At 33.1% G+C, this 27,303-nt stretch overlaps 2 protein-coding genes across 3 annotated transcripts in view; one reads left to right on the top strand and one right to left on the bottom strand.

Annotated features, from left to right (window-relative positions):
• The first annotated feature begins 5,546 nt into the window (after nt 1-5,546).
• Nucleotides 5,547-7,826, top strand: LOC125857145 (putative cyclin-A3-1). Its single transcript, XM_049536826.1, has 4 exons — nt 5,547-5,974; nt 6,471-6,703; nt 6,801-7,272; nt 7,364-7,826. The coding sequence occupies exons 1-4, from the start codon at nt 5,648-5,650 to the stop codon at nt 7,436-7,438; spliced, it is 1,107 nt and encodes a 368-aa protein (XP_049392783.1). The 5' UTR covers nt 5,547-5,647; the 3' UTR covers nt 7,439-7,826.
• Nucleotides 7,827-9,639: 1,813 nt separating this feature from the next.
• LOC125857134 (WD40 repeat-containing protein HOS15-like) overlaps nt 9,640-27,303 on the bottom strand; it is a 281,455-nt gene continuing 263,791 nt past the window's right edge. For both annotated transcript variants that reach the window (XM_049536812.1, XM_049536811.1), the window contains exons 2-15: nt 21,767-21,879; nt 18,737-18,882; nt 18,241-18,646; nt 17,989-18,083; nt 17,829-17,875; nt 16,360-16,510; nt 16,211-16,274; nt 13,743-13,901; nt 13,523-13,644; nt 12,504-12,578; nt 11,728-11,781; nt 11,554-11,627; nt 10,586-10,660; nt 9,640-10,178 (exon numbers count right to left, since the gene is read on the bottom strand). In XM_049536812.1, the coding sequence (XP_049392769.1) occupies nt 9,959-10,178; nt 10,586-10,660; nt 11,554-11,627; nt 11,728-11,781; nt 12,504-12,578; nt 13,523-13,644; nt 13,743-13,901; nt 16,211-16,274; nt 16,360-16,510; nt 17,829-17,875; nt 17,989-18,083; nt 18,241-18,646; nt 18,737-18,882; nt 21,767-21,827 (1,749 nt within the window). In that variant the 5' untranslated portion in view covers nt 21,828-21,879 and the 3' untranslated portion in view covers nt 9,640-9,958. The remainder of the gene's footprint in view (nt 10,179-10,585; nt 10,661-11,553; nt 11,628-11,727; nt 11,782-12,503; nt 12,579-13,522; nt 13,645-13,742; nt 13,902-16,210; nt 16,275-16,359; nt 16,511-17,828; nt 17,876-17,988; nt 18,084-18,240; nt 18,647-18,736; nt 18,883-21,766; nt 21,880-27,303) is intronic.

The following is a 27,303-nucleotide window of genomic DNA, read 5'->3' as shown; positions in this document are numbered from 1 at the left end:
CCAGTCCACTTTTTTAAAAGTTATATATTTTTTTATAATTATTAAATTAAATTATAAATTATAATTTAAAAATATTATCATAAATATCGACAAAACAATATTACATGGTGTTAATGATACTACTTGTTAATTAAATCTACAAATAAAATTATCTTTATAATATTTATTAAGTTTTTTTTCAAGTAAAAGTATAAATATCTAAATAGAAATATTAATCTAATGGTTTTGCAATGATCACAATAAAACACAAAAAATATGACAATATTCCAACCATAAAAAAGTAAAAAATAAACTCCTTACAAAATCATGAAACTTATGGCATATCTAAATCTTCATGAAACCTATGGCGTATCTAACACTTCATGATCATCTTCATCAAGCATATCTGAATCAACTTGTGGGAAGGTTGTCTTTTCATCTGCAATTTATATGCGGTTTCAATTAGTTAAATATTAAAAAATAACTAAATTGAGAATTATAATATTTAAATGTACACAAAAATATATTACCAGTTTGAGAAAAACCATGTAACCAGTTTCGAGTAGCAACAAGTGTTTGGACATTTTCATGGTGGATGCAACTTTTATACTTAATGATTTTCTAAAAAACTTTTAAATAGATTTTGAGTTTGGATATCTTTAATTTTAAATTTTAATATTATATTATATTTTTTAATTAATTTTTATCGGCCCACGGGGCGGCCCTACCTATATTTCTCAAGCCCCACAAATCAGCAGACTTATTCAGGCCGGGCTAAAAAGCCCTTTTCTTAAATGGGCTCCAAAATTTTTTGCCCAGCCATATTAAATCCTGGGTTAGTCCAGGCCGGCCCAACAAGCCTAGCCCATATTGACGGCTCTATGATTTAGTATCAGATAAGCGAAATTATCAGCTTTAATGATACAAATATAATATAGGGAAAATTACGCGGTTAAACAGATTTATACTACTTAATTATTCATCATAGCTATGGTTTGCTATAATTACCATTCACAATTAACATTAACCATTAATTACGTGGGCTGACTTCGAGTCTGTATAATTAGCCACGTTTAAAATTTTCATTTATTTGTTACAAATCAAACCAAAATATCGATGCAAATTCATGAAATTGAAATTCCAAGACAATAAAACAAATGAACGAAAATCCTTCATCACTCAAATCACATCAATTTAAACGCTTGAAATTTATTCTAACAAAATCTGTTGAGTAGTAGAGTAGTTTGCTCTTTCTGATTCATGAAAATTTTAGTTTAACTCTATGCATAATTGTATGGTGTTGATGTGTTAAGAGTAATCTATGGTGCTAATGGTAGATTACAACATAATTTGAAAAAGTCAATATCAAAACTCTATTAATTGTCAAATTTTCAACTGAAATGACAAATGTATCACAAAATTAGGAATTGTTCATATAATCGGTAACTCTATAAATATTTTTATTGTAATGAACGATCCATGTTTGCTAAGAAATTTTAGGGTGGATTCTAACGAAGGGGATATTCATATCTAAGTCCTAACTAGAGCCTATAGCAGTACGAAATCGCTTATGCCGAAGGTCGATTTTATTTGATTGTTATATCTATTTATGTACTCTACAATTTAGAAAGAAAAAAAAAACTCCATTTGTTGTAATTTATTGATGACTAAAGGATTTCAGGCTATTGTGCACTCTCATCAGGATTGAATCATTATGGGTCCTTTCCTATGCTAAACAAAAAGATGAATCTTACGGCAACTAAGATGGGTATTTTTATTGTATCGACCTTATTTCTAATAGCAATTTAACTAAAGATTTTGATTTCAATGAGGATAACTATAATTATGATAGCCATGGTGAAGTAGACACGATTATCAACATCTAAGCCCTTTGTAAACATATGATGAGCGCTAAAAAATGTTAACTTCTATTTAAAAAAAGTTGTTTTGACTAACTAGTTTTCCATTAAATAATGTATAAAGTATTTAAATCTCAATAATTTGGGCACTCCCGAAGATTTTCCAAATTACAATGATCTCGAATTTTTTTAGGACTCACAAAATACATAGCAAATGATACATGAGATAAGCCAAACAAAATAATTACTTCTCAAATAATTTTGTCATACACAAAATGTCATTACCTAAAATTACTTTCTTTGAATCTCAATTTTACTAAAAAAAACACGTTCCTTGATAAGTATATTTTGATAACAGACTTGGACCATCACTATCTTCTTTTCTCAAACTTGATCACATGATAACTCTCTATAACAAGTATTTTTATTTTTTCAAGAAAGAAAACATTTTGGTTAGAAATGAATTATTTTGGAATTAGTTATTTCGAGATTGTTATACATTCTCTATATGGAATAAAAATAACACTATAATCCAAAATAAATTTTGAAATTAATTATCTCTTATCTCTCGTACCAAACAAGCAGTAAGTAATAACTACCTTTGAATATATGATTAAAAGGAGCGTTAGAAGAAAAGACAAGACTAAAAGGATTCTACTATTCTATTTGACATTCTCCTTCTGAAATCTTTAAGGACATATTTGAAAAGTCAATCTGGTAATTTAATTTGGTGTAATTAGGTGTAATTACATTGTCTGGCGTGTTTGGTTGGCCATGTAATTACTTGATCAGAAGGTAATTGGTAGGGGTATCCAATTTTCAGGGAGAGGTTGTGAATTGTTGGTAATTACATGAATTGTCGGTAATTACATGATATAATTACAAGCTGGTTACTTTATTATTATTATTATTTCTATTTTTATTTTTTCGTCTTAATTTATTTTTTATTTTTTATTCTTTTTTATTTTTATTATTCTAAATATTTCTAAATATTTTTATATTATATTATTTATATTTCATTTCCTTCTCATTCTCAATTACTTCATGTAATTTCATGTAATTTTTAGTATTATCTATTTTTTATGCCTTGTTTATTTTTTCATTAACATAATTTTGTTAGTATTCAATATTTAAATTAAAGTATAATTCATTATTGAGTAAGGTTATAGACATACGTTTTCCTTTTCTTTTAAATCATATTTATGTATGTTATGTTGAAATTTGACATAAGAGTATTGTATTAAATTTTTTGTTTAGAATTTATAATTTATGTTATATTTCTGTTTCATTTGTTTTAAGAGAAAATACGTAAAATCACCACTGAAATTGTCGCTGATTTTTCAAAAAGACACATTAACTTTGTGGGTGTCCTATTATCCCACAAAAGTATTGAAAATCTTTGTAAAAGGATCCATTTGACCCATTTTCTCACATGGTTTGTGACTCGTGAGTATCATCTAGTATCGAATATCTTTCTTTTCTTTTTCACTTCTCAACTTTCCACGTCTCTTCGATTTCTTAGTCAAGTGATAGTGGAGTGGAGATCATCTGCTTCTTTTTTTATGGTTCTTGGTCAAAATTCTTGAAGGAATAATTGAGTAAACAAGAAATTGAAGGTTAACAAGTTAGGATTTTCTTACTTTATATAAAAAAAAATCGTATCTTTAAAAAGAAATTAAACCTTATCACAAAAATATAAGCGGTAGATTCTTATGACTTGCAATCAAGTAGGAGTGGTGGTTCTTTAGTGGCTGTGAGGGACAAATATAAGCAGCAGCATAAGGTATAATTAGTCCAAGTTTATCATTGGTAATTTTTCTGTAGATTCTTGATTAATTCAGCTATTTAACTTGACTTATCATTTACTTGTTACAGTTCAAATGCGTGTCAATGTTGACCTCTCATGTGGAAATACCTATTTCATTCTTTGAATATACAAGACAGTTGTATAAGTTAGGCATTGTGCTTGGAAATATACGATGAGCTTGATCTAAAAGGTAAATTATTTGATTTCGGTAGTAAGGAGTTTTGAACTTGAGACCATCAACATGGAAATCGCATGCCTAAATCATTAGGTCATTTCCAATTTTACTTGTCTTTTTTTTTTTTGACAAAGGGAAACCCACCGTGGCTATTCAACGTATCACTTTTAACATATCAAGAAAAAATTATTAATTTTTCCATGTTTTACCCTTAACATTAATTATTTATTCTTCAAATTATTTTTCAAGATCTAATACTAAATATCAATTAATAGAGATAGTGTAGTGAAATACTCGTGTTAATTATGTTTTCTTAATGAGTGTCCAGTCCAAATATAAGAAGTAAAAGTGAAAGGAAAGAGAGCAGGGAACAACTAGCTTTTCCGATACAATATTTATTTTTAATTAATTAAAAGATGTCTCTTTGGTCGTGAATATTCAGAAATTTATCAAAATTATTTAATGTATGTAATATAATTTGCTTGTGAATATTAAAAAATTTATCAAAATTATTAAATGTAATATTGTTGTAAAAACAGTTCAAATATTACATATATTTTTTTATATACTGCCACATCTTTTTATAACAATGTTGGTTTATCTAAACTATATTTGAATGCGACAAAAAAAATGTTATAGAAAAAATATACAATTTAGCATAATATGAAAAATTAGTGTTACAATTATTATTTTTATCTTTATAGTAATAAAAGTAAAAAATCATATTACCTGCTGAAAATTTTACTTGATTTTTTTATAAATATATAGTAAATATTGAATTTTCTTAATATTTTTTATTTATTTTGATAAAAATCCTTGCTTGGCTACTAAATACGAAGAATAATTGTTATAAAGAGATAATTGTAATCAAAACATCTACTATGAAGGAACCAAACTCACATTATTTTATCAACTAAAGATTAAAGGGAAAAGAGGAAAATCAATATTTCAATTTTGTGATTTAGAATAGATATATCTTCGTTAAAAAAATAATGCATATATACCATTTGCGTAACAGACATATATTTACTAATTTAAAAAATCCCAAAATTAATTTTTTAATTTAAAAACTGTCACGTGGGTACATTATCTCATCTGATTTTTTACCCTCTCTAAACCCTTAATTCAATCCTCTTTTACTCGATCATAAAATGAGTTTGAATCGAATCCGAAATTTCTTTAGTTAAGTCGGATAAGGAAAGCTAAAACAAGTGAGGCAATATATTAAAATCACGTGACACAAATCAATTTTAAGATTCTTTAAAGTTAATATGATAATAAAATGGATAAATTTACATCATTTATTATACGACAAATGTATATATTCGATATTCACATTAAAATCCAATTAAATTTAAATTTTGCGCGAAAAAATTTCATATTAAAAATAAAACGTTTCCTAACAAAAGTGACAAAAGAAGTCAAAACCAAGTCTGCGAATATATATAAGTCGGGAGCGGGTGGGAGGGAAAAATGAAAATTAGCCAAATTTTACCAACTTCGAATTTCAAAACAGTTTGGCCCCAAAAAGCTGAAACAACTCTGTATTTAACCAAAAAAAGAACACTTTGCTTCTTTGTTTTAACTTTTGTCATCACCCTCCAAATCTCATTTTCCCAAAATAACTTCAAAAAAACGCCTGCGCCCGCCCGCTCACTCTAAATTTTTCGAAAAAATTCAACTCTAACATTTGGCGCTATATATATATATATATATATATTATAAACCTCTCATTTTCCTTCAATCTCTCAACTCTTTGCTCTTCTTTTTCTTGTTTCTTTCTTGTAACTGAAAGAGAAAGAGCGAGGAAAAGGGAGAGGTGCATTAATGGCGGATTCAGAAAATTGTGGTAGAGTTACGCGTTTAGCAAAGAAAAGGGCAGCAGAGGGTATGGCTCCACAAGAACAACGAAGGTCGAGTAAGAAGAGGGTTGTTTTGGGTGAGATTCAGAATTTTTCTATTGTGGGTTTGAAACAGATTAAGGGTTTAGAGAGTAAAATTCAGAAACTCAAATCTAAGAAGAAGGTGAAAAGGGTTGTGACTTGTAAGACTGTTGATGAGAAAGAAGTGAGTGCTATTGATGATGATGTTGATGACCCTCAGATGTGTACAACTTATGTTTCTGATATATATGATTACCTTCGTAAAATGGAGGTTCGTTTATTCTTTTAATTTGCTCCATTGTACATACTATTTGAATTAGAGAATCTTAGTAGTTTAATTTGTTGGGTACTTGAATTTTCACCTTGTTAGTGAACATTCGATTCCCCATCTTGTAATCTCCTCCCAAACACCTAAATATTTTACTTATTTAAAAAAGTGTACAGTATTTGAATGTAATTGGTTCAAATGGAGTGAAATAGATACTGGGGATTTACATAGCCAAGATGACTAATTTGAGATTTAAATGTTGTAGTTGTTGCTATGGTTATTTGTTTGTGGAACTTGATTTTTGTTTCTTATGTCTTGTGTGATTACGCTGGGTATGTTGTTGTTGACTTATTTTGCGATTGAATTTGTTTAAATTAAAGTTGGGATACTGGAAATTCAATTGTGCTTACTGTTATGAATTATTGGATCTGAGTTTAAGGTCTATAATAATGGTGTTAGCTGCTTGAGGTTTGACAAAGCTATTGATTTTTGTGTTCAGATTGATGAAAAGAGGAGACCTTTGCCTGATTACTTAGAGAAAGTTCAAAAGGATGTGAGTGCAGCCATGAGAGGAATATTGGTTGATTGGCTGGTGGAAGTTTCAGAGGAATACAAGCTACTTTCAGACACATTATACCTTACTGTTTCCTACCTCGACCGATTCTTATCCACAAATGTCATCACCAGGCAAAAACTTCAGCTTTTAGGTGTTTCCTCGATGCTTATTGCTGCGTAAGTATCTTAGTTTGACATTGAATTGAATCCCCTGAGAAATTTGGCTATGTATATGATTTTGCTAATGAGTGTATTCTGATCTGGTGATATACAGGAAGTATGAGGAGATTAGTCCACCACATGTTGAAGATTTTTGTTACATTACGGACAATACATATACGAAGGAAGAGGTTGTGAAGATGGAGACTGATGTGCTAAACTCGCTCCAATTTGAGATGGGGAATCCCACTGTGAAAACATTTCTCAGAAGATTTACCGGGATTGCTCAAGAAGAATATAAAACCCCCAATTTGCAGTTGGAGTTCTTGGGCTATTACCTATCAGAGTTAAGCATAATGGATTATAGCTGTGTGAAATTCTTACCTTCTTTGGTGGCTGCTTCTGTTATGTTCCTTTCAAGGTTTACACTACAACCAAATGCACATCCATGGAGTGCAGCTCTTCAACGATATTCGGGATATAAAGCATCAGACTTGAAAGAATGTGTTCTTATCCTACACGACTTGCAATTAAGTAGACGTGGTGGTTCTTTGGTTGCTGTGAGGGACAAATATAAGCAACATAAGGTATTAAACTAAGTTGATCAGTGTGATTATTTTGTTGTAGATTCTTGATTTATTCAGCTATTTAACTTGACTTGTCATTTACTTGTTACAGTTCAAATGTGTGTCAACGTTGACCTCCCTCGTGGAAATACCAGCTTCATTCTTTGAAGATACAAGACAGTTATGAATTATGCTTCTGCTTGGACATATAGCTTAGAGAGTACCAATGGTTCCCAGAACGAATGGACTGTGTTCTTGGTTTTGCTCAACTTGGATGGCTGGCCAACGGTGCTTTAAGGGCGTGGAGGACATTACTTTGTTTTAGTAATTTTTGCAGTCCTATGCAAGAATTTACTAGTTGGTAGTAAGATAAAGTTTGACAAATTTTTGTAGCACAGTCAGAAATTGGTAGATGTTTTGGCTTAGAACCATTGAATAGATTGTGAAGTTATTGGTTCAATTTACTAGTCTAGTATTCTAGAGATGATGTTTGGTAGTATTTGATAGAGATTCAAATCATTTTATGTAAAAAGCCCAAATAGCTTCAGAATTAAAGAATACATTTGTTGAATTCATTGGGTTCATTTTCAGAAGTACTTAGTTGTATACATTTGCAGCTTGTAGTCTCTTTTCTGGTTTGTTATTTTTTCTCATAGAAAAGTGAAAAATATATGGGTATCCAATGATGATATAAGTACTCATTTGTCTTAAAATAAGTGTTTTCTTAGCAAAAGAAAAGTATCTCAAATTAAAGGCGTTGTTTTAAGAATTCAAGACCAAAGGATTGTTGTAATTGTTTCCTACTATATTTTTATATTAAGGAGCTACTCCCTCTATTTCATTTTATTTGTCTATTTTAGCAAATTAAGAGAGTTCTATTATTTTTCTCATATTAACCTTAGTATTTCCTCTAGTTTATATAAAGTAAATTGTTGTGACTGTTTTTATAATTCAAAATAAGTGAATTATTAAAGTTCAAGAGAATTGTTGGAACTTATTCTTTAATTCAATGAGATCTTAATTACTTTACGGGAATAATCAAGAGTAATAGTGAAAAATAGTCTTTGAATTATATCATGATTATTTTCTTAAGGGGCATGTCATACCCAACAATTCACTTATTATTAGACTAGAGAAAGTATGAAATAATGATATAAAGTGAGTAAACTGAACCAAACATAGTATTAGTCAAATTTATAGTCCCAAAATATTATCAACAAAATTAATTTAGTAAAATATATTTCTAATTAAATTTTTTTTAAAAAGCATGACAAGTCAATATGGACCAACCGTTTTTCCCCTTATTTTGATACAGAGGTAATAGATGAAATTTCAGAATTCTCGTGATCTTCGTGAAAGATCCAACTTTTAATTTTTTTTGGGAGTATCTTTATGTTTCAAATTTGTACCCTTTTGAATTTGAAATTTGAGACGTTTACAGCCTTTATTTCCTACTTTTGTTATCCTTTATTTTGGATGTTGTGACTTGTTTTCATTCCACATGTAAAGAAGATACGTACCTTGAGTTTTTTTATAAAGATTTTTTTACACAAATACCTACGTAGGTAAAAGATTATTTATCCACCAATATCTAGTTAATTTAAAGTTTACGGGGTCGAAATTCTGATTATAAATAAGATCTATATTAACAATTTGTACATATTCAATGAATTTCTTAATACAAACTCTTAGTTACTAAAATGAAATAATTAGAAAGGTTTGTTAGAATACCCCTCTCCTAGAAGGATTATATATATTGTTATATTATCCTGTTGCAGTAAATTGTATATTAGTAGCATACGGTATAAAATCATGAGCAGAGCTGATTGACATCAATGGAGAAAGGTACATATAAATAGTTGAATCATACTATTGTATATATAACGTGTAAATTGTATATCCTGAAGGTAGTTGGTAGAATACTAGTACACAAATATATCATGTAAGTTATATACCTTCAACCTACATAGCTATTAGGTATTTTTCTAAATAAGTATAAAGTATAGTATTTTTTAAAATTAATATTTTCAAGCATAGGGATTAGAAATGATCACATTTGCCCGAAGAGAAGTGGATAAAATGCAAGAAGATCGCTTGAGATAGTTTGGACATTCTATATCAACCTATAAATGCACCAATCCGTAGCTGTGAACCTATAGTAAGTAAAGGTTTTAAAAAGAGACGAGATAGACGTAAAATTACATTAAAGGAAGTTGTCACAAAAGACATGCAAGATAGAGCATAGGTGAAAACTATTTTGCCTGTATACTGTTCTAACCCAATCCCTATCCCATAGTCTTATTGGGTTTGCAGTAGAGGGTGGCGAACCCGCTCGAGTCTCCGACGGTGTTAGCAGTAGAACATCAACCTGAAACTGGCGAGAAATACAATTAATGTAACTTGATATCAACATTTTGGGCAACAAATATAGTTGCGACAGAAGCGTCACTGCCGCTGCAGCTTCCTCACTTCAACACAGTACAATGGCTGTAATTTACAGCTTCAGCTGTACCAAAACCTAAACCTAGGTCAGTACCATGATCCTATCTGCATATCTACAACACGCTACAAATACTGATTTGTTGAATATCAACTGTTCTACAATTCTACATGCGTCAACCAAACACACTTTTGCCACCAATCAAGCGTTGCTTGTTACAAGTGCATGTTTGTTCAACTCTATCTTTTTCATGTTTGTTCTGAAACCCTACATCCGAACATCAAAGACACACACCACATTGTCTGCAAAACAAGCTGCGACCTTGCTGCCTTCCTTGTTCCAGCACACTTCAAAGATTCCACCATTTCCACTGTACGTTTTTATGATCTTCGCGTCTTTCACAGACCATATATTCAAGCATCTATCCAATGATCCGGTAGCCAAGTACTCGCTGTTTGGGCTAAATGCGACAGAGTAAACAGGATCCCTGGGTTTAAAATCGAAGAGACCCCAATGAGTACTAACAGATATCCAGTCACATAACAAGAATACTAGAAATATTTAAGAGAAACTGTCTAGCTTTTCCATGCTATCCTTCAGGCACTCTCCTACAAGTAAATAATAGTAAACCAGTAATAAAAATAACCAAAAGAAATCATTAGTTCAAGTGTTCAACCAAGCAAAACGAAAAAAATCACCACATTTGGAGTTTATTTTTGTCCCACTAGTAATATAACAATGACTTCTTCTGTGAGATTGTGTGATCACCACATTAGGAGTTTATTTTTGTCCCACTGGTAATATAACAATGACTTCATCTATGAGATTGTGTGATCACCTCACAGCATTTTTCATGGAAAACGTAATAAGCAACAAGAAAATTACATCCATTACCTATGACCATTCAAGCTGTGGACAAGACGGCCAATTTCAACATCCCAAAGCTTCACTGTGGAGTCAAAAGAAGCACTGCACAAGAAATTAAAAGTTTGAATGAAAAAATAGGCACAAGAAATATAAGAGTGAAGAAACCACAAAATAAGGTACTCAGTGTCTGATATTTGGGTTATTCCTCAAGAGTGTGAAGGGATGTAGAACATGAAGCAAAATCGGACAAACCTAGCTATTTAATAGACAATGTTACATGCAGATAGCTAAATAAGGACATATTGAATAAAATTGCAGGGACATCATTAAGAAGGCAAGAGTAGGGGCCAATAATAGAGTCTCTTAATGTGCACATCATATATTTCTGGAGATATTGTCACTCTATGAAATAGAAGAAGTGTAATGAGGAGTTAATAGGAAGCTGTCTTCCCCCATGCTTTAAAAGAGAAAAAAAGAAGAAGAGTAAATCGACCATGTATGCTTCAGTCCCAATCTAGTAGTTGAGTTCGGCCATCTAAATCATTCATCCAAATGGGTTCTAGCCCATTTCATTTCAATACTAAATAACTACCTTTTAAGGTGTAGAAAAATAAGAGCAGAATTGAACTCAATTTGAAAGGCTATCTCAAGGATAAGAGGGGGTTAATTGGTTTAATAGTTTGAATAGTTAACTTGCCATCTTCACCATGAATCACTGAGAAGAAGACAAGCTTCAAGTGGTAAAAGTAGAACAGCCACGGATTAGCAAGGATAACTCAATACAAGGAGGAAAACAAAAACTACGTAACATAGAGAACGGTCATCCCTTAACCCACTAATTATAATACAATCATAGGACGAGATATGATAGGACGGAGAGCCGTGAGGTTACCAAGTGACAGACAATTATGGTAGAAACAGTAGCTCATGCAAAGAATCATCTGTGGCAATAGGGTTTTGATAACTGAGAAATCCCTAAGGGTTAACATAATTACCTTGCCAGCAACAACTTTTGATTTGGGTTGCTTGTACCAGGGCCAGATGGACTCCATCTGATGGTATAGATCTCCTAGAAAATTGAACATCTTAATTAATTGGTGTGTCATCCGATTACACGAATCAAACAAAAGAGAAGTTTGTATATGTATATATAAACTTATATGCTGCACCTTGGCATGCTCTCTGAAATCATGCAAGCAGGTATCTTGTTTCACACTCCATATCTGCACAGGGGATAAGAGTCATCCACCACCAATTTTACAAAACATCAATCAACAGTTATTCATAGAATCAATAAATTTGAAATCTTATCTTAAAGTGATAATGTGAATCACCTTCCATGCAATCTCTTCTTCTACTAAAAAATATTTTATATAAAGAAGGAACTGAAGATCTGGAATGTGCTTGGGGATTATTAATTTAGCATTCAGGAATCCAGGTCGAAATGCAATTTTTATTTATTTATGTTTTGTGATGATAACTTCTTTTTTTCATGAAATGCTAAAGGTGTACGACAGCAAGGAACTGGTGTAAGATGTAGAGAATCCCTAGCTTGAGAGAACAAATTTGTCCTAAAAGGACAAATTATTGCACCGTGAAACGAAACAAGTCCAAAATAGAGCACAATGGATATAGTGGACCCCACAAGCATGGGATTGAGACATGGTTTTTCTATGAGGTTAAGAGAGGGCATATTGATTATCAGAAAACAAATTTATCACTAAAAGAAACAAAATATGATATGAGCAAAATTATCAGAAGAAAACTAAAAGTACACACATTTGTATCAGCTAATCTGTGTTTACTGCATTCTGAATTTAGATAAGTATATGAGTGCAATTAGTGCAGACTAGGTAATAGGAATGCCCTAGTCAGCAATTTTCTGAAACGTGTGAAGGAACCTTCTCCAGCTATTAATTTTATGAGAGTGTACGTTATCAATTACCTTAGCTGTGGTGTCATCAGAGCATGACGCCAACAAGGAGCCTGAGGGGTCCCACTTAATTGCATTGACTTCACTCTGCAATAGCAAGATGGAAATTTTTAACAACACTCACAAAGAGAGTGCTTGAAAATTGCATTCCTACAATCTAGCATGTTAAAAGTTAGCATTTGAATAGGACTTAAACTCACAAAATAGTATGTATTCTAGAACACAAAATATTAGAACCACAACTCATAAGATGAAATTCCAAGTAAAAGGTAAGGAAATGATTGTTGGAGATATTCTTGTGCACAGTTGCATGATTATGCATTTGCTTGAGAAATCTTCTGGCAGCCCAACCATTTTTTTACATGGCCAGAGTAAGGGGTCATAAGTTTCTTTAGCCTATCACCCTTGTTACACCATATGTGTAACTACAAGTTAAAACATCATGAGCAACAAGGCATACAGCGATAGAATAAATACAGGCTGTGTCTTAATAATCAGGTAACTCAACCAAGGCAATAGAGGTAAACATATTTTAGGATAACTTTCACAATTAGGCTTTTGTCTGAAACATTATGAGAGCATTGTATGACGTGATGAGCACAGAGCTCAAGAGAGTTGATCTTTTTTGAGCTCCTCGTCCTCCTGTTTTCCCTCGCAAAGGTGCACAGCACACCAGCTCCAATAAAATATATATTGGCACCAGTAACCAAATACACACACTATTCACTTTTACTTGTCCACTATTCCAAAAATAGATTTCCACTTTTACTTGTCACTTTTAACATACCAAAAAGAGACAATTATTTTTTCCATGTTTTACCCTTAGCATTAATTACTTATTCTCCAAATCATTTTTCAAGACCTAATACTGAACATCAATTAATAGGGGTAGTGTGATAAAATAGCCATGTCAATTATTGTTTTCTTAATAAGTGTGCCAAGTCCAAATGTATGAGTAAAAGTGAACGGAGGGAGTATGGGAGGGAGTATGGAACAACTTTTCCGATCAAAAAAGAATACGGGAACGCCACCTGATGGCCCGAGAAAGCTTTGAGAGGCCGACTCTCTCCAACTTTACAAACATAAATCATGTTATCAGTGGAGCAAGTCGCAAAGGAATTGTTGTTTCGCCAATCAACATCAAGAGTTGGAGCTGGAATACAATTATATATAAATGGTTAGACAAGAAAGAGAAACCAAACTGTATCATAGTGGAAAAGTTCAACAGTAAAAAAGAACAAGGAAAAACACCTGAATGAAATTCAAATTGCTGCTTCCATTCGCCTGACTTTACATCCCATACAATTGCGGTTTTGTCTACACTACCACTAAGGAGATAATCACCTTTCTTATTCCACTTCAAAGAGAAGATTGGCCCTTTATGTTTGATTAGTGTATTTACCAGTTCCCCTGGATATAAAGCGACTCGTAAGATCAATCATGAATATCAATAGTAGACATTTGGTGCCATAAGACAAGACAGGTGCTCCACACAATAAACAAGGAAAGACCTCAACAGAAGTTCAAACGCTTGGACAAAAGAAACCAGTTTGATAACTGTTAACATATTCTGAAATTGACAAAACCATGACTAAGAAGAGTCGATAACGAGGTAACATTTTCCAATTGTGGAAAAAGGGAAGTAACTGAGTTAATGGGGAAACGAAAGTGATATAATGAAATCTCGGGTTGCTTAAGAAGATGCCATTTCTACAACTGTGTTTTTTATCAGGCTGGCAAAAACTTAGATGTTGCAATCGTTGCCTGCAGGATCCTTTAAGAGAGGATTAGCTCATTTTGTGCAAACCAGTAAGGATCATAAAAATTATTTATCTTGAGCACTCTGCTATACTTGCTACACAAGATGGCCTTCAGCTCCTAGTACCACTGCATAAAATATACTTAATAAACATATCACAGTCATAATTAAAAACTCTCTTTGGTTAGTGTTCTACCAGGAACTTGTTTTGTTTCTTCATTTTCTTCGAGTGTTCTGGGGGTGGAGAGGGGAATGCATGGTGCTCAAAGATGTTGAGACAGGGAGATCTATTGTTACCAATCTTTGACCAATTGATCAAAGTGAGGAACCCCATAATACCCATATATCTTTCAGTTTTAGGTCTTGTAGGAGGCTATCAAATTAATCCTCAAAGAGGCCAATGAAGAGCTTACCAGCAGTTGCCCAAATGACTTGGCATTGACAAGAGCATTGCTATTAGCCAGTGACACATTGACCTAGTAAAAATAAGGTGATGTCCAGGTCAGCTTATGTGCACCTCGATAATTCCGTTGGACAATTGCTACCTCCCACCAGCACAATTACTCACCAGGCTTAGACAAACAGAAAAAACCACCTACTATCTTTTGCCTCCAGTGAGATTTAAACCTTGATCTCCCATGGTTTTCATTCCACCTCATTGACCATTAGACCATACCCTTAAATAAATTGGTCTCTGGGAACCTCCTGATAGAGTCTTCTTTTTAGTCTAAAAAATTCACATCTCTCTCACAGTTAAACACTAATGTGAAGGAGGAGCTACCATCCAATAATAAGTAGCATAAGTTAGATTCTTTTTTGTTATAACCATGAAATTTTCTGATATCAGTTCTGAAATTTGGTGGATAATAGGTTCGCCATCTAGTTTCTCCTCTTGTACATCAAACTTCACAACCAAAAGGATTTGACCACTGAAGTGTGCCTACCACACATCTCGCGCTATACTATCTTTGCCATTGAAGCAAATCCAGAGGCCAAGTTAGATACTATAGCTAGTATACTTTTACAACTATACTTTCATCTATAGCTAGTATACTTTTACAACTATACTTTCGTCTATAGCTAGTATACTTTTACAACTATACTTTCGTATATAGCTAGAATACTTTTACAACTATACTTTCATCTATAACTAGTATACTTTTACAACTATACTTCCGTTAGCGTGCAGAAACCTCCTGAAACTGATCATCTTTTTTGTCTTGAAAGTGGTTTAAGACCTCTCACGGCTGAAAACTAATGGGCAGGAGGCTACCCTTCACTGAGTAGCAAAAGTTAGGGAGCTTCTGCAGCTAATATATATATATATATATATATACAACCATCCTTTTAAGGTGGTAGATGTTTAAAATTCTATGGAAATTGGTGGATAATAAATTGGGTCTGTCACATGCCTTTTAGAATCAAATTTGTGATCCATCATAGTTCTTAAGGGGGGAAACTGCAGGCATTCTAGATAGCTGGACACGAGGACTCTCCCTCTAAAAAGGGAAGTTGAATAAGAAAAGGAAAAATGAGGGATGAATTGCACTGTTGCTGACTACAGTAGCAAAGTGATTTCAAGAGGACCGATCCTTCACAGGGAAATGCTAGCAATTCCAGAAAGGTTGGAGCTTCTCAGTTTCAGCTATGGAAGTTATCATGTATACTGTAGAACTCAGAAGTGGGGATTCATATAGTTGAACCCAACTTGTTTGAGACTGAGGTGTAGAAGTTGTTGTTTGCACATTCTGTAAACAGCACCCTCTCTTGGTGCTATAATAATAAAATAATCAACATCCTCCCCCAAAAATATTTTAAAAACCCATTAAAACATGCGATTACATCTCCTACCATTCAATGGTGTCTCATAAACTCAATATCGTCAGTACCAACTTTACTTTTGCATTTTCCCATACTCCATTGTTCAACAGCAAGAAAACATTAAAAGAAAATTGCTTACCCTCTCGGTTCCAAATTCTTGCTTGCCCATCATAAGAACCTGTTGCAAGTAGGTGTCCCTCGCCCTACACAAGAAAGAAGTCATAGATACAGAAAGTAAAAAAGAAAAATAAGGAGGACAGCCAGTAACAATCTCTAAAAAAACCTTACATTCCACTCAAGTGTAGTAACATCCTTGCTCTTCTCATTTGTTCGACCTTTAAAATGTTTTAATACCATGACTTCTACAGGCCCATTTTGCATGTGGGAATTACAAGTACCATCTCCAATTGTCCAAATCCTAGCAGTAGAATCTCCAGACCTGAGTTCAGGATATCATAAAGTTAGCTGTAACTTGTAAGAACAGGTAAAATCCTAATAAAAATTTAAGGCTGGTTTTGAGCTTTAGATGTGAGCATACCCTGTTCAAAAGATTTTGCAGTTTAGAACACTGAACTCAAGAAATGTACAACGAGAAATATACCACATAATATTGACATTCAAAACTTGATTATTAGCAAGTCAAATTGTTCAAGACTTGGGTGCAGTATAGTCTCATTTCAAAATGAACTATTTGTTTAGATGCCGATACAATTAACTGTGAACATACAAGTCAATGGTATCATTAAAGTGACAAAGCACAGAACTTGAACCAAAAGAAGAGATCTAATGTAGTCAAGAAATCTGAAGGAGGGTGATAATCTCACGAAGAGACATCATAGACGAAATTCTCAAAGCAAAGATATTGCCATCAATGAACTGATTCAGTATACAGCGTAAAATAAAGCCTTCAGATGTTGAAAAGTCAAATGCTGAAAAGCAGGCATGCTCTTTAAGAGGACAAATGGTTGTCCTCAGAAATATCTCCAACCATTACGACACATTACTCAATCTGTGTAGGCAATAGCAATTTAAAATTTATTTCCCCCAATTAAATAGTAAGACTAGCTGAATTGATAAGACAAACATGCCCTTTCCCCATCACGTATATAGACCTGAGTGTTTCTGGGACAAAAATTTCTACATTTGGACAAAATCCTTTTAGATTGACTCTACTGTATGCCTTTCCCCCAAGGTGTGGTGTTTACTAGTTATAATATATTTTTTTTGATGAAGGGTATTTCATTCACAAAAGGATTGATTATACGATATAAACATAGATCTTCCCCATAAGACATCCTCCTCTATAGTGATGTATACAACAACTACTATGCCTCAATCCCAAACAAGTTGGAGTTGGCTATATGAATCCCCACTTCTCCGTTTAGCTCAATTGATGTCATCATCATAACAAATAAAGATAAATATATACAATATAATAAAATAATACTAATAATAATATTAGAAGTGCTCTAACAAGACTAAATCATATTCCCCACTAGTAAATGTTTGATGTATGAACCAGGTAAATGAATCTAGCACACAAATGTGAATACTCGATATAAAGTCTAAAGTAGTCCAGAGTGTAAGAGGTTTAAAAGGGATTTGTGAGATGAATTAGATACTAACAACTAGGCGTTGAAAAAGAACAGTGATCATCTCCAAAGAACTAAAATTCGCAAAATGGAGAGAGGAGAATAAAAATGGAATATAATGGTTCCTATTTAATAGCAGCATCAAAGAAATACTAAGGTGCTAACCCAGATGCAAGAAGTGAACCGTCTGGACTCCAGGCACATGCGAAAACCTGCATAAGTTTAAGAACAACAAAAATAGTCATGATGATATCAACAAAATTAATCAAATCGTTAAATGAGAGTAATACTGATTTTAGGAGCAGTAGATAGTATCCAATTGCACCTCTGATGTATGGCCTTCCAAAATCAGTAAATCAGAACTCTGTATTTCACATGGCAAGGCGGTTGAACTTGTGCAAATCTCCATGGGCTCTGGATCTATTTTGAAACTCAAAAAAGTCAGGTGAGTAGGAACTTCATGCTTTAACACAATTAATAAAGTTCAGACCAAATGTATCAGATGCGTGTATGTTCCAGGATGTCTTGCAGTAAAGTTTGTAAATATTTGCAAGTAAGAAGATGAAGAATATGATACCTCCAGCCTTTCCATTCTCCTCATGTCTAACAATCTCTTTATCTCCATTGGGTTTTGCGTCCATGAGATCCTCACGTGGTATGATATCCTCACGTGCTTTTTCTTTGTCCTTATTTTTCTCTCTCTCCTTATCCTTCTCAATCCTTTCTCTTTCTCTTTCTCTTTCTCGCTCCCGCTCCCGCTCTCGCTCTTTTTCCTTCTGCTGTTTTTCCTTCTCTCTTTCTCTAGCAGGCTCCCGTTCATGCTCCGTTTCACGGTCATTGACATCCTTATCCTTTCCCCTAGGTTTATCTTTCCGAAGCTTTTCCTTTTTTTCTTTTATTATTTTATGTAGCTCATATACATCCTTGGTGATAAGATCAATGGGTTGTATAAACTGGAAGTCTTCGTCCATATCTGTGTCATCCTGCATGCCTTATTATCAGTCAATTGGAAGTTCTCAAAATACCTTAAACTCAGGACTCAAACATCTAAGAATGGTAAAAACTGCACTTACAGTGCTCAAATTTGCTTCCAATTCAAGGTATTGAATTCCCTTTTGTACAAAGGTAACCAGACCACCAGGAGGAACTAAATTTCCATCTATTGTGCTCTTATTGATCCCTGCCTCATATCCTAAAGCAAATGCTGAATGTGTGAACCCTGCAAAGAAGTTAGAAAACCAGGAGATTCAAGATGACAGCCCTAAACAACAAAAAGTGGTTACTAAGATTATGAAACCAGAAATATTAAGAGAACTTCAATTGAAATGAATACATAAACAGAAGATATAAGAATGATCACCTAAGATACCTAGCATTTTAAGGGTTCATTTTACCAAATATGTCCATTGTAGCAACAAAGTTACAAGAAATGGATGTGTCAAATTAATCAAATCTAATCAAATCAGAAAAAGATTGAAGAAAAATCAAAGTCATGGAGGAGAAACAAGAGAGAGGCCCAAGACAACTACTTCCTTCTAAATGAAAATCAGAACTGGCATATGTAAGTTCACTCTGATGGGCCTGAAAAATTTAGACAGAACACCTTTGTGCTAAAAGGAACATCACGAGATCAACTGAGAAAGAGGTGTCTTTAAGCAGTTAAGATACCATCCCTAACTAACCGACATTTTGTGGTTCCACAGTAATCCACATTGGATAAACCAGAAAAAATTTGTGGTAGGGGAGACATGTCCTTTCTAAACACATTTTCCAGTGAAAATTCCAGTCTACCACACCCTAGAAGAAGAATTCATTAATATATGGAGTGGGGATAGACTCAGAGAGATTGTCTTGCATGTGCATATTTGGGACAGAGGCAGTGCAAATGGAGGATACAGTAGAGCAGTAGAACAGATTTCTTTGTTAGGCATCACCAATCTGTCTAACAATGCCCATCCATTAGAGCAATGCATGCAAGATATGTTAGGAGAAAGAAGAATCCAAAAAGAAGTGTGAGTGTGTCTCCTCAGTCCTCAGTATTGGAAGAACATAAGACCCTACAACAACCACAACACACCCAGTATGATCCCACAAGTGGGGTCTGGGGAGGGTGGGTGTACACAAACATTACCCCTACTTTGTGTGAGGTAGAGAGGTTGTTTCTGATAGACCCTCAGCTCAAGAAAAGTATTTTAAAAAACGGGTAAGAGAAATACAAGAATAAAAATTATGGTGAAAATATGGTAGAAAGGGAAAGCATTGATAGCCAAAAATAACCCAACAACAACAGTATTACAATTGAAGAATAAGATAATAAAGCAACAACAACATAACCCACTGAAATCTCATAGGCGGGTTCTCGGGAGGGTGGAGTATACGTGGACCATACCCCTACCTCGTGGTGGTAGAGAGATTGTTTCCGAAAGACCCTAGACTTTGAAGAATAAGATAATCATAGAATATTAATATGATACTGATGAATAGACAAGGGAGCATGGTGCTCTAAGCTAGAGGAATGCTCTCCTGCCCATAGGAAAGAGAAAAATTGCTCAACTACATACTAACCTTCTACCCTAACCTTTGACCTCCATGTTTACTATCTTGAGGACTTTGAAGATGTGTCATGACATGTCTAATCACCTCTCTCTTCTCTCTGATTCTTCATTGGTCTACCTCTACCTCTCCTTAGACCTATCACTGCCAATCTCTTGCACCTCCTAATTGGGGCATCTGTACTGTTCATTTTTACATGCCCGAACTATCTCAAACTCCCTTTCCGCATCTTGTCCACCACTAAGATCACTATCACTTTGTTCCGTATATCTTTGCTCCGAATCTTATCTTACTAGTATGCTCACACATGCAACTGAGCATTCTCATTTATGCTATATTCATCTTCTGAGCATGTGAATTCTTAACTGGCCAACACTTTACGCCACACTACATAGGTGGTCTAACAATCACTCTATAGAACTTACCTTAAAGTCTCGGTGGCACAATTCTTATCACATAGGACACCGGATGTGAGCCTCAATTTCATTCACTCTACTCCAATGTGATGTGTGACATCATCGTTAATCTCCCCATTTCCTTGAATTATTGACCCAAGATACTAAAAACTCTCTCTTGGGGATGAACATAAAACCCTAAAGATTATTATTTATAAAGATCCTCCTTTCCAAAGTATTTTTTTTTGCTGACCTGATGCTTAGCAACAATAGGTGTTCTAATCTCTACCTGAATACAAAACTCTTCATTATTGTGGACAGATCACCACAAACTTACAATCTTAAAATCAACATCATAACAAAAGACCAAACTTAGATGGAAGACAATAGAAAGACTCCATAGCTAGTCACAAACATGGAAATACAACTTTTAGCAGTTTTCAGGTATTAGAACTTGAAAACTACCAGTTTCTCGAAGTTAATCTATCTTTCATGGCATTGTTTCAAAAGTAGAAATTACTCCCTCCGTCTTAAAACATTCCACACTTTTTTCTTCTCGAGATTCAAACTAAGTTTAACTAAACATTGTTAAGATGCATTTGTTTGCCAAGCAAGGATAACTGCAATTAACAGTACTCCTCCTATATCTTCAAAAAATCCAAATTTAACACTAAGAACATAAATTGCTCCGGTCACATCTACTCCGAAAAATTGTTAAAATTGACTTCCTTTGAGCGAAAAACGCCAAAAGAGCTGGTACCAGAGGGAATCTTACACAACGATAATTGCAACTAACAGTACTCCTATATCTCCAAAATATCCAAAATTTAACACTAAAAACATAAATTGCTCCAGTCAGATTTAAAATTGTTCAAATCAACTTTCAGTAAGCAAAAACACCAATCGTCAAACCAGCTGGTAGGAGAGGGAGCGTTACATAAGCGCTCGAGAATAAAATAAAACAAAGCAAACGGAGTATATCATAACCAAACCTATAAACCTAAGTCAAACTGGAAGTTCAAAATCGAAACAAAAAATCATTTCCTCATGGAAACACACGGATATAAGTAAACGATATAAATTGTGAGCAGCAAACACTAACTGAACCCTAGGAAAACACATGGTAGCAGCCGAACAGAGAGAAAAGAAGAAAACCTGATTCCTGAAGGTACCGGAAAACCAGGTAGTTGAGCTCCGACGAGGTGAGAGAGATCATTTTGCCGAATGGACGCCGAAGGAAACAAACACCATGTGCTTTCTCTCTCCGAGATTTTAGAGAGGGTGAAACGGAAAGAGATATGTATGAAGGAGACGTTACAAATAGATGTGATTTTCCGTAGCATACGTCATCTTCATCAATGCGGTGATTTGCAAGTTTTAATTTGGGCCTTTCGTGGGCTATTGGAATTTCCTAGACAGCCCATTTAACGTTTGTACAAAATTTTGGGCCTGCTAAATCTGAATTCAAGTTAAAAAACATGGAGAAATTTTCGCAAATAATCACTATAATAAACTTGATTATGTTCTATAGTTATAGTTTGCAACTTTGCATATTTACAGTATCTGGCTATAGTTTAAGATGCCTCGTTTGTATAATTGGCAGTTTGTATAATTTACGGGTACGTTTGTATAATTGAGTTATTTTTGTATGAACTCAAAATAACGAATTTATACAAACACAAACATCTTAACTTTAAACAGTTATACAAAGTATATAATAAAAAATTACATTATACAAAAGTTATACAAGTTATATTATACAAATTTTGAATTATACAAATTCAAAACCTCTGCCCGCGTAATTATCACTGAATGTTGGTCGCGAGTGATAATTAACTAAAACTATAGCTATGATGATTAATTAACAAGTATATGTTTGTTTAACCGTGTAATTTTCCCAAAAACATGGGTCATTTGCACTTTTAATCCCTAATTTGTGTTGCTCTTTAATTTTTGTCCTTCAGGGAAAACAACTTTTTTGCGGCTAGAAATTTATATTTTTTACATCGTAATATCCCATGAGTTATGTCTCACTCCATTGAAGAACTTATATCTCGCTAGACATAAGTTCAATTTCTAAGAATAAATAATAAAGACCAGCTCATTTGAAGGACAAATCATGCCAGTAAATGGAAAAACATCTCAAAGGTAAAATTATAATCTTATTTTGCATAGTATCTTGTAAGGCAGACAATGTTTATATCATTTCTTCACATATAAAAAGTGTGTATACAGTTAGAAAAACTATTTATTCTTTGAACTATAAAGAGAGAGAAAAAAAAAAGAGTTTTATGGGTTAAAGATATTGTTTTTGAACTCCTATCCAACATTAGATTTTTATATGTTTACCCAATTTGAAATAATTTTGAATATGCCGTTTTTGAAGTTAGAATTTGTCAAACACAACATTTCATATAGCTAATGTGTCTTTAATTATACTTTGATCATCATATTATTCATATATATGTGCTTTTATTTTCTTGAACAGTGAACTTACTTGGACTACTTACAAGTACTAGATTTGACAATGGTCAATGTCCAAAAGAAAACTTTGTCCAATAGACCAATTTCTTCACCAAAATTAAAGTAAGAAAAAAGAAAATACAATACTGAAGCATTTAGAACAATTGAACATAGTAAAGATGAGAATAATAGCAATAACACATAATACGACAATCAAAATTAAAAAATAGCAAATAATAACAAATTGAAGGAAAATTTAGTATGTGAGTTCACTTTAACAGAATGGAAAATTGTATGTGTAAGTTCACTTTAAGTGATTTTGTCTTCTTTTTTTTCACAAATTGTAGTCCCATAGCGGTGGACATTAGGGAATTTGATCTCCTTATATGCTTTTGGATATAATTTTTTCTTCGTAAGTTAATTTTTGTGATTAAGTTAAACCCAAAATCTATTTCTTTAATATGGTATTAGAGTCAGACTCACCCTAATTAATTATTTTCAATGTTGCTCTTCTCCNCCCCCCCCCCCCCCCCCCCCTCCCATATTGTCTACGCTCCAATTATCCCGTCTTGAGCATGCGGGGGTTGTTGGGTCCCACATTAATGGGCATTGGGGAACTTGGTCTCCTTATATTGTCTTGACTCTTACACATTCCTTGACTTATAAATTAACTTTTGTGAGTGAATTAGGTCTGAGGCTGAAAGTGTAGCTAAGGGATTCTATAAATTATAGGAATCACATAGTGTAAGATCTAAATTACATCCTATCCCTACTAATTTTCAATTTACAAAAATCCCTTAAAAAAGGAGGCAGCCGGATACATACCTACCGTCTGGATACATTATATATGATACATTGTAAACAACTTCTTGTTGCGCTTAAAAAGGAACAAATCAGGTAAAATTTATTTTTACTTATTTTAATTTCCTTAATTAACGCACCTAAATTTATTTTTACTTATTTTAATTTCCTTGATTAATGCCTAATTGATTCTTATCTGTCCATATCCCAATAGGTAACAAATTCACAAATATCAAATTTCAAATTTACATCTTCTCCAATGACAACCATTAATGTCGAAAAAGTGATAATTTCAAAAAAATCAAAAAAGTTGTTGATATAAGATGAATATATCGATTTTATTGAGGCGTTTAAAAATTTGTGTGAATGAGGTGAGTTATGAAGGTTACAAAAGTGATGGAATCTCTAATTTATTCTCCCTGTTCTTGGTATATCTGTATTTTGTCCATTATCCAAAATTGATAAGATTCATAATGAAAATTTCCATCTTATTGAGGCATTCAGGAGTCTGGGAAACTGAGGTTAGATATGAACGATATCAAAGTGGAAGTGAAGCAATTGTATAAGGATAACACAAATTTTGGTGCCTGAAAATACAAAATAAAGCATAATTTCAATTTCGAGTTAAAAGATCTGACAAAAAAAAGGTTTATGATTTTGTAGTATTGTGTTGTGTAATCAATTTGTCTGCTACATTATGTGTTGTATATGGATAAAATAGTACGAATACATTATGTGTGGTAGGTTTATACATTATATATTTTGTATCTAATACATATTTTGTATATGTTGGTAGTTGTGATTTGAATTGCAATGTGTGTTTAGTATAATTTGTCAGTTACATGTGTTGTAAGTTTTAAATAAAAAAGATTATATAGTGATTTGTTTATGATAAATTATTTTGTATATATTCAAATTGGTAAAGATACATTATTTGTTGCAAGTTGATACATTACATATTTTTTATTAGATACATTATATAATCATAAGCTTTTCCTGTAGTGTTGAGTTTTGTGATATGATTTTTCTGATGTGTTTTCAACAATGTATTAGATATATTTGATGTCAGTTGTAAATGTATTGTTCTATAGGGTAGTATTGTGATAACTTAATTTTATGAATTGTGTTAGTTTTTTCTATGTTTAAGACATAATTATTCAAGTGTGTACAATATAGATGGACATGTATCTTGTTGTTTTGTTGTGCTCCTTGTATACTATTTTATGACTGATACATGAGTTAGTAGCCCTTTTGTAAGGAATTCGGTAAAATTCCAGCTATGTATTGGCCAATTCTTGAGTCTGATTTGAAAGAAATTAGGTTGCCACCGAGATACAAGAGGATGCCTGGACGACCAAGAAAATGAAGGAAGAAAAATGCAGATGAAAAGCTAACAACAAACACAAACTGTTGTGGACGCTATGGGCAAGAAGATCACAACAGACGGACTTGTACTTATTTTCTAAAGATGATTGACACAGACTTTCCAATAGAATTTTTTTAGAATACATTGATGTTTCAGTTTTATAATTTTCAATTCAATAATTTTCCACTATAACAGTATATAGACTTCAATGTATTGTGTTTTTATGTATCTACGATACAATATATTGAAATGTTGCTATTATGAAATAAAAATTTGTTTAGATTTGTGTTCATTTCAGATTAATGATAACTTAATAACACTGTTACATTATTAATATTTGTAAATCTGATAGAATGTACATGTAATGAATCGTTTTATTAAATTTTGATAAATAATATACCTTATACATCATGATTGTCAACAACTTGTCTTTAATTGTAATGACCCTAAAGGTCATTTTTGGAAATTTTCATAAAATGACCGTTTTACCCCTCCCGATAGTTGCCCCGAGTCCTAATTGTTGTATTTTCGAAGTTGGTTTGAAGGAAAATTGATGAAAAGTTGAGTTTTTGGAAAGTTGAGTTTTTAAAAGTTAAAGTTTGGTTAAAAGTGCTATTTCGAGTCATTTGGAGTTTCGAGACTCGAATCGGATTTCCGTCAATTTTAGCAATTTTAGAATGTCGAAACGGGTCTATGAGAATTTACGGAGTCGAATTTGGAGTTAAAACGAATATTTGAGGTCCTAAGTTGTAAAAAATTATGAAATTTTGATCAAGAGTTGACTTTGGTCAACAAACCAGGTTCTGATGCTCGAAATGGAATTTCGAGGGCACCGTTGGATTCAGGGGGTGATTCTAAGTCTAGAATGAGTCTTGGTTGAATTTTAGAGGCCCCGAGTGCATTTCGAGTTTTTGAGTCTAAAGTTAGTTTCTTGACGCCTCCTCGGATACCGGGTCAAGGAGACCTCGAATTCAAATTTCGACGATTTCATTGAGTCCGAAATGTCATTTTCAAGCTAGTAGCATATTTGGTTTGTGTTCGGGAAGTGCCAAATGAGTTTTGAGTAAGCTTTTAAGCTTCTTGGATGTTTTGACACTATTTCAGCCAATTGTGGCAACTAAAGGGTTCATTATTAGTTTTAAAGGTCGAAAAATTATTCCGAAGGTTCTGAAATTTTGAGCATGAATTATAGGACTTATCTGCAAATTTTGGTGCATTTTCGCTAACCCGAGATTGGACTTTTATCGCAAATAAGAAATAATTGTTTACCGAGTATAAATGATATTTGACTGGGCAAACGAGCATGAAATTGAGCTCTGATTGAACGATCAGGTCCGTATCATTATTTAAGACATTTACAAAAAAGAATCGGGTCATTTCACTATCGTATGAGGAAATTACGGCCTTTTTAGTGAAAGATTAACTGCTGTTTTCCTGGTGCATAACATCCATGTACTGTTATAAAAATCTCAGATTGTGTTCATTTGGTATTTTGAGCATATCGGGAGTTCTAGAGATCGGAATGGAGTGATTCTTACGGGTTTCTTCTTGAATTAATATGAGGTTTAGTATTCAATCTTCAATTCGACATTTTCTCATAATTTCTTTATCTGGTTTTTTTTTCCTATGCGTAAATCTCTTGGGAAAAATTGAGGTTTTATCGATTTGGACTCCTTTTTTGATGAAAAAGATATATTTACGATCCTTATGTTATGGGTAAACTGATTTTAACATAAAATTATTGATTCATCGATTATTTTCATCATATTAACCGCGTACAATTTGGACTTTCCCGGTAAAGTTAAAGTTTGATAAATTGAGAATTTCAAGGTTGATCTTAACTCCGTTTTTGATGAAATTTCATATTTGAACTTATCTAAGCATGGGTAAGACGTTTTTCAAGAGATATTTCATTTTCGAGTCGGGGTTTCGGATCCGAATATTTTAGGCTTCTTCAAGAACGTGGATTTTCCTTCAAATTGAGTTTGTGAATTGATTTCAACTCCGTTTTCAAATTGGTTTTCACCATTAGCTTCCAAATACTTTAAGGATCATTTTACAT

Source organism: Solanum stenotomum, chromosome 2 (assembly GCF_019186545.1).
Source record: "Solanum stenotomum isolate F172 chromosome 2, ASM1918654v1, whole genome shotgun sequence".
Lineage (NCBI taxonomy): Eukaryota > Viridiplantae > Streptophyta > Magnoliopsida > Solanales > Solanaceae > Solanum > Solanum stenotomum.
This window is presented reverse-complemented; position numbering and strand designations above follow the sequence as displayed.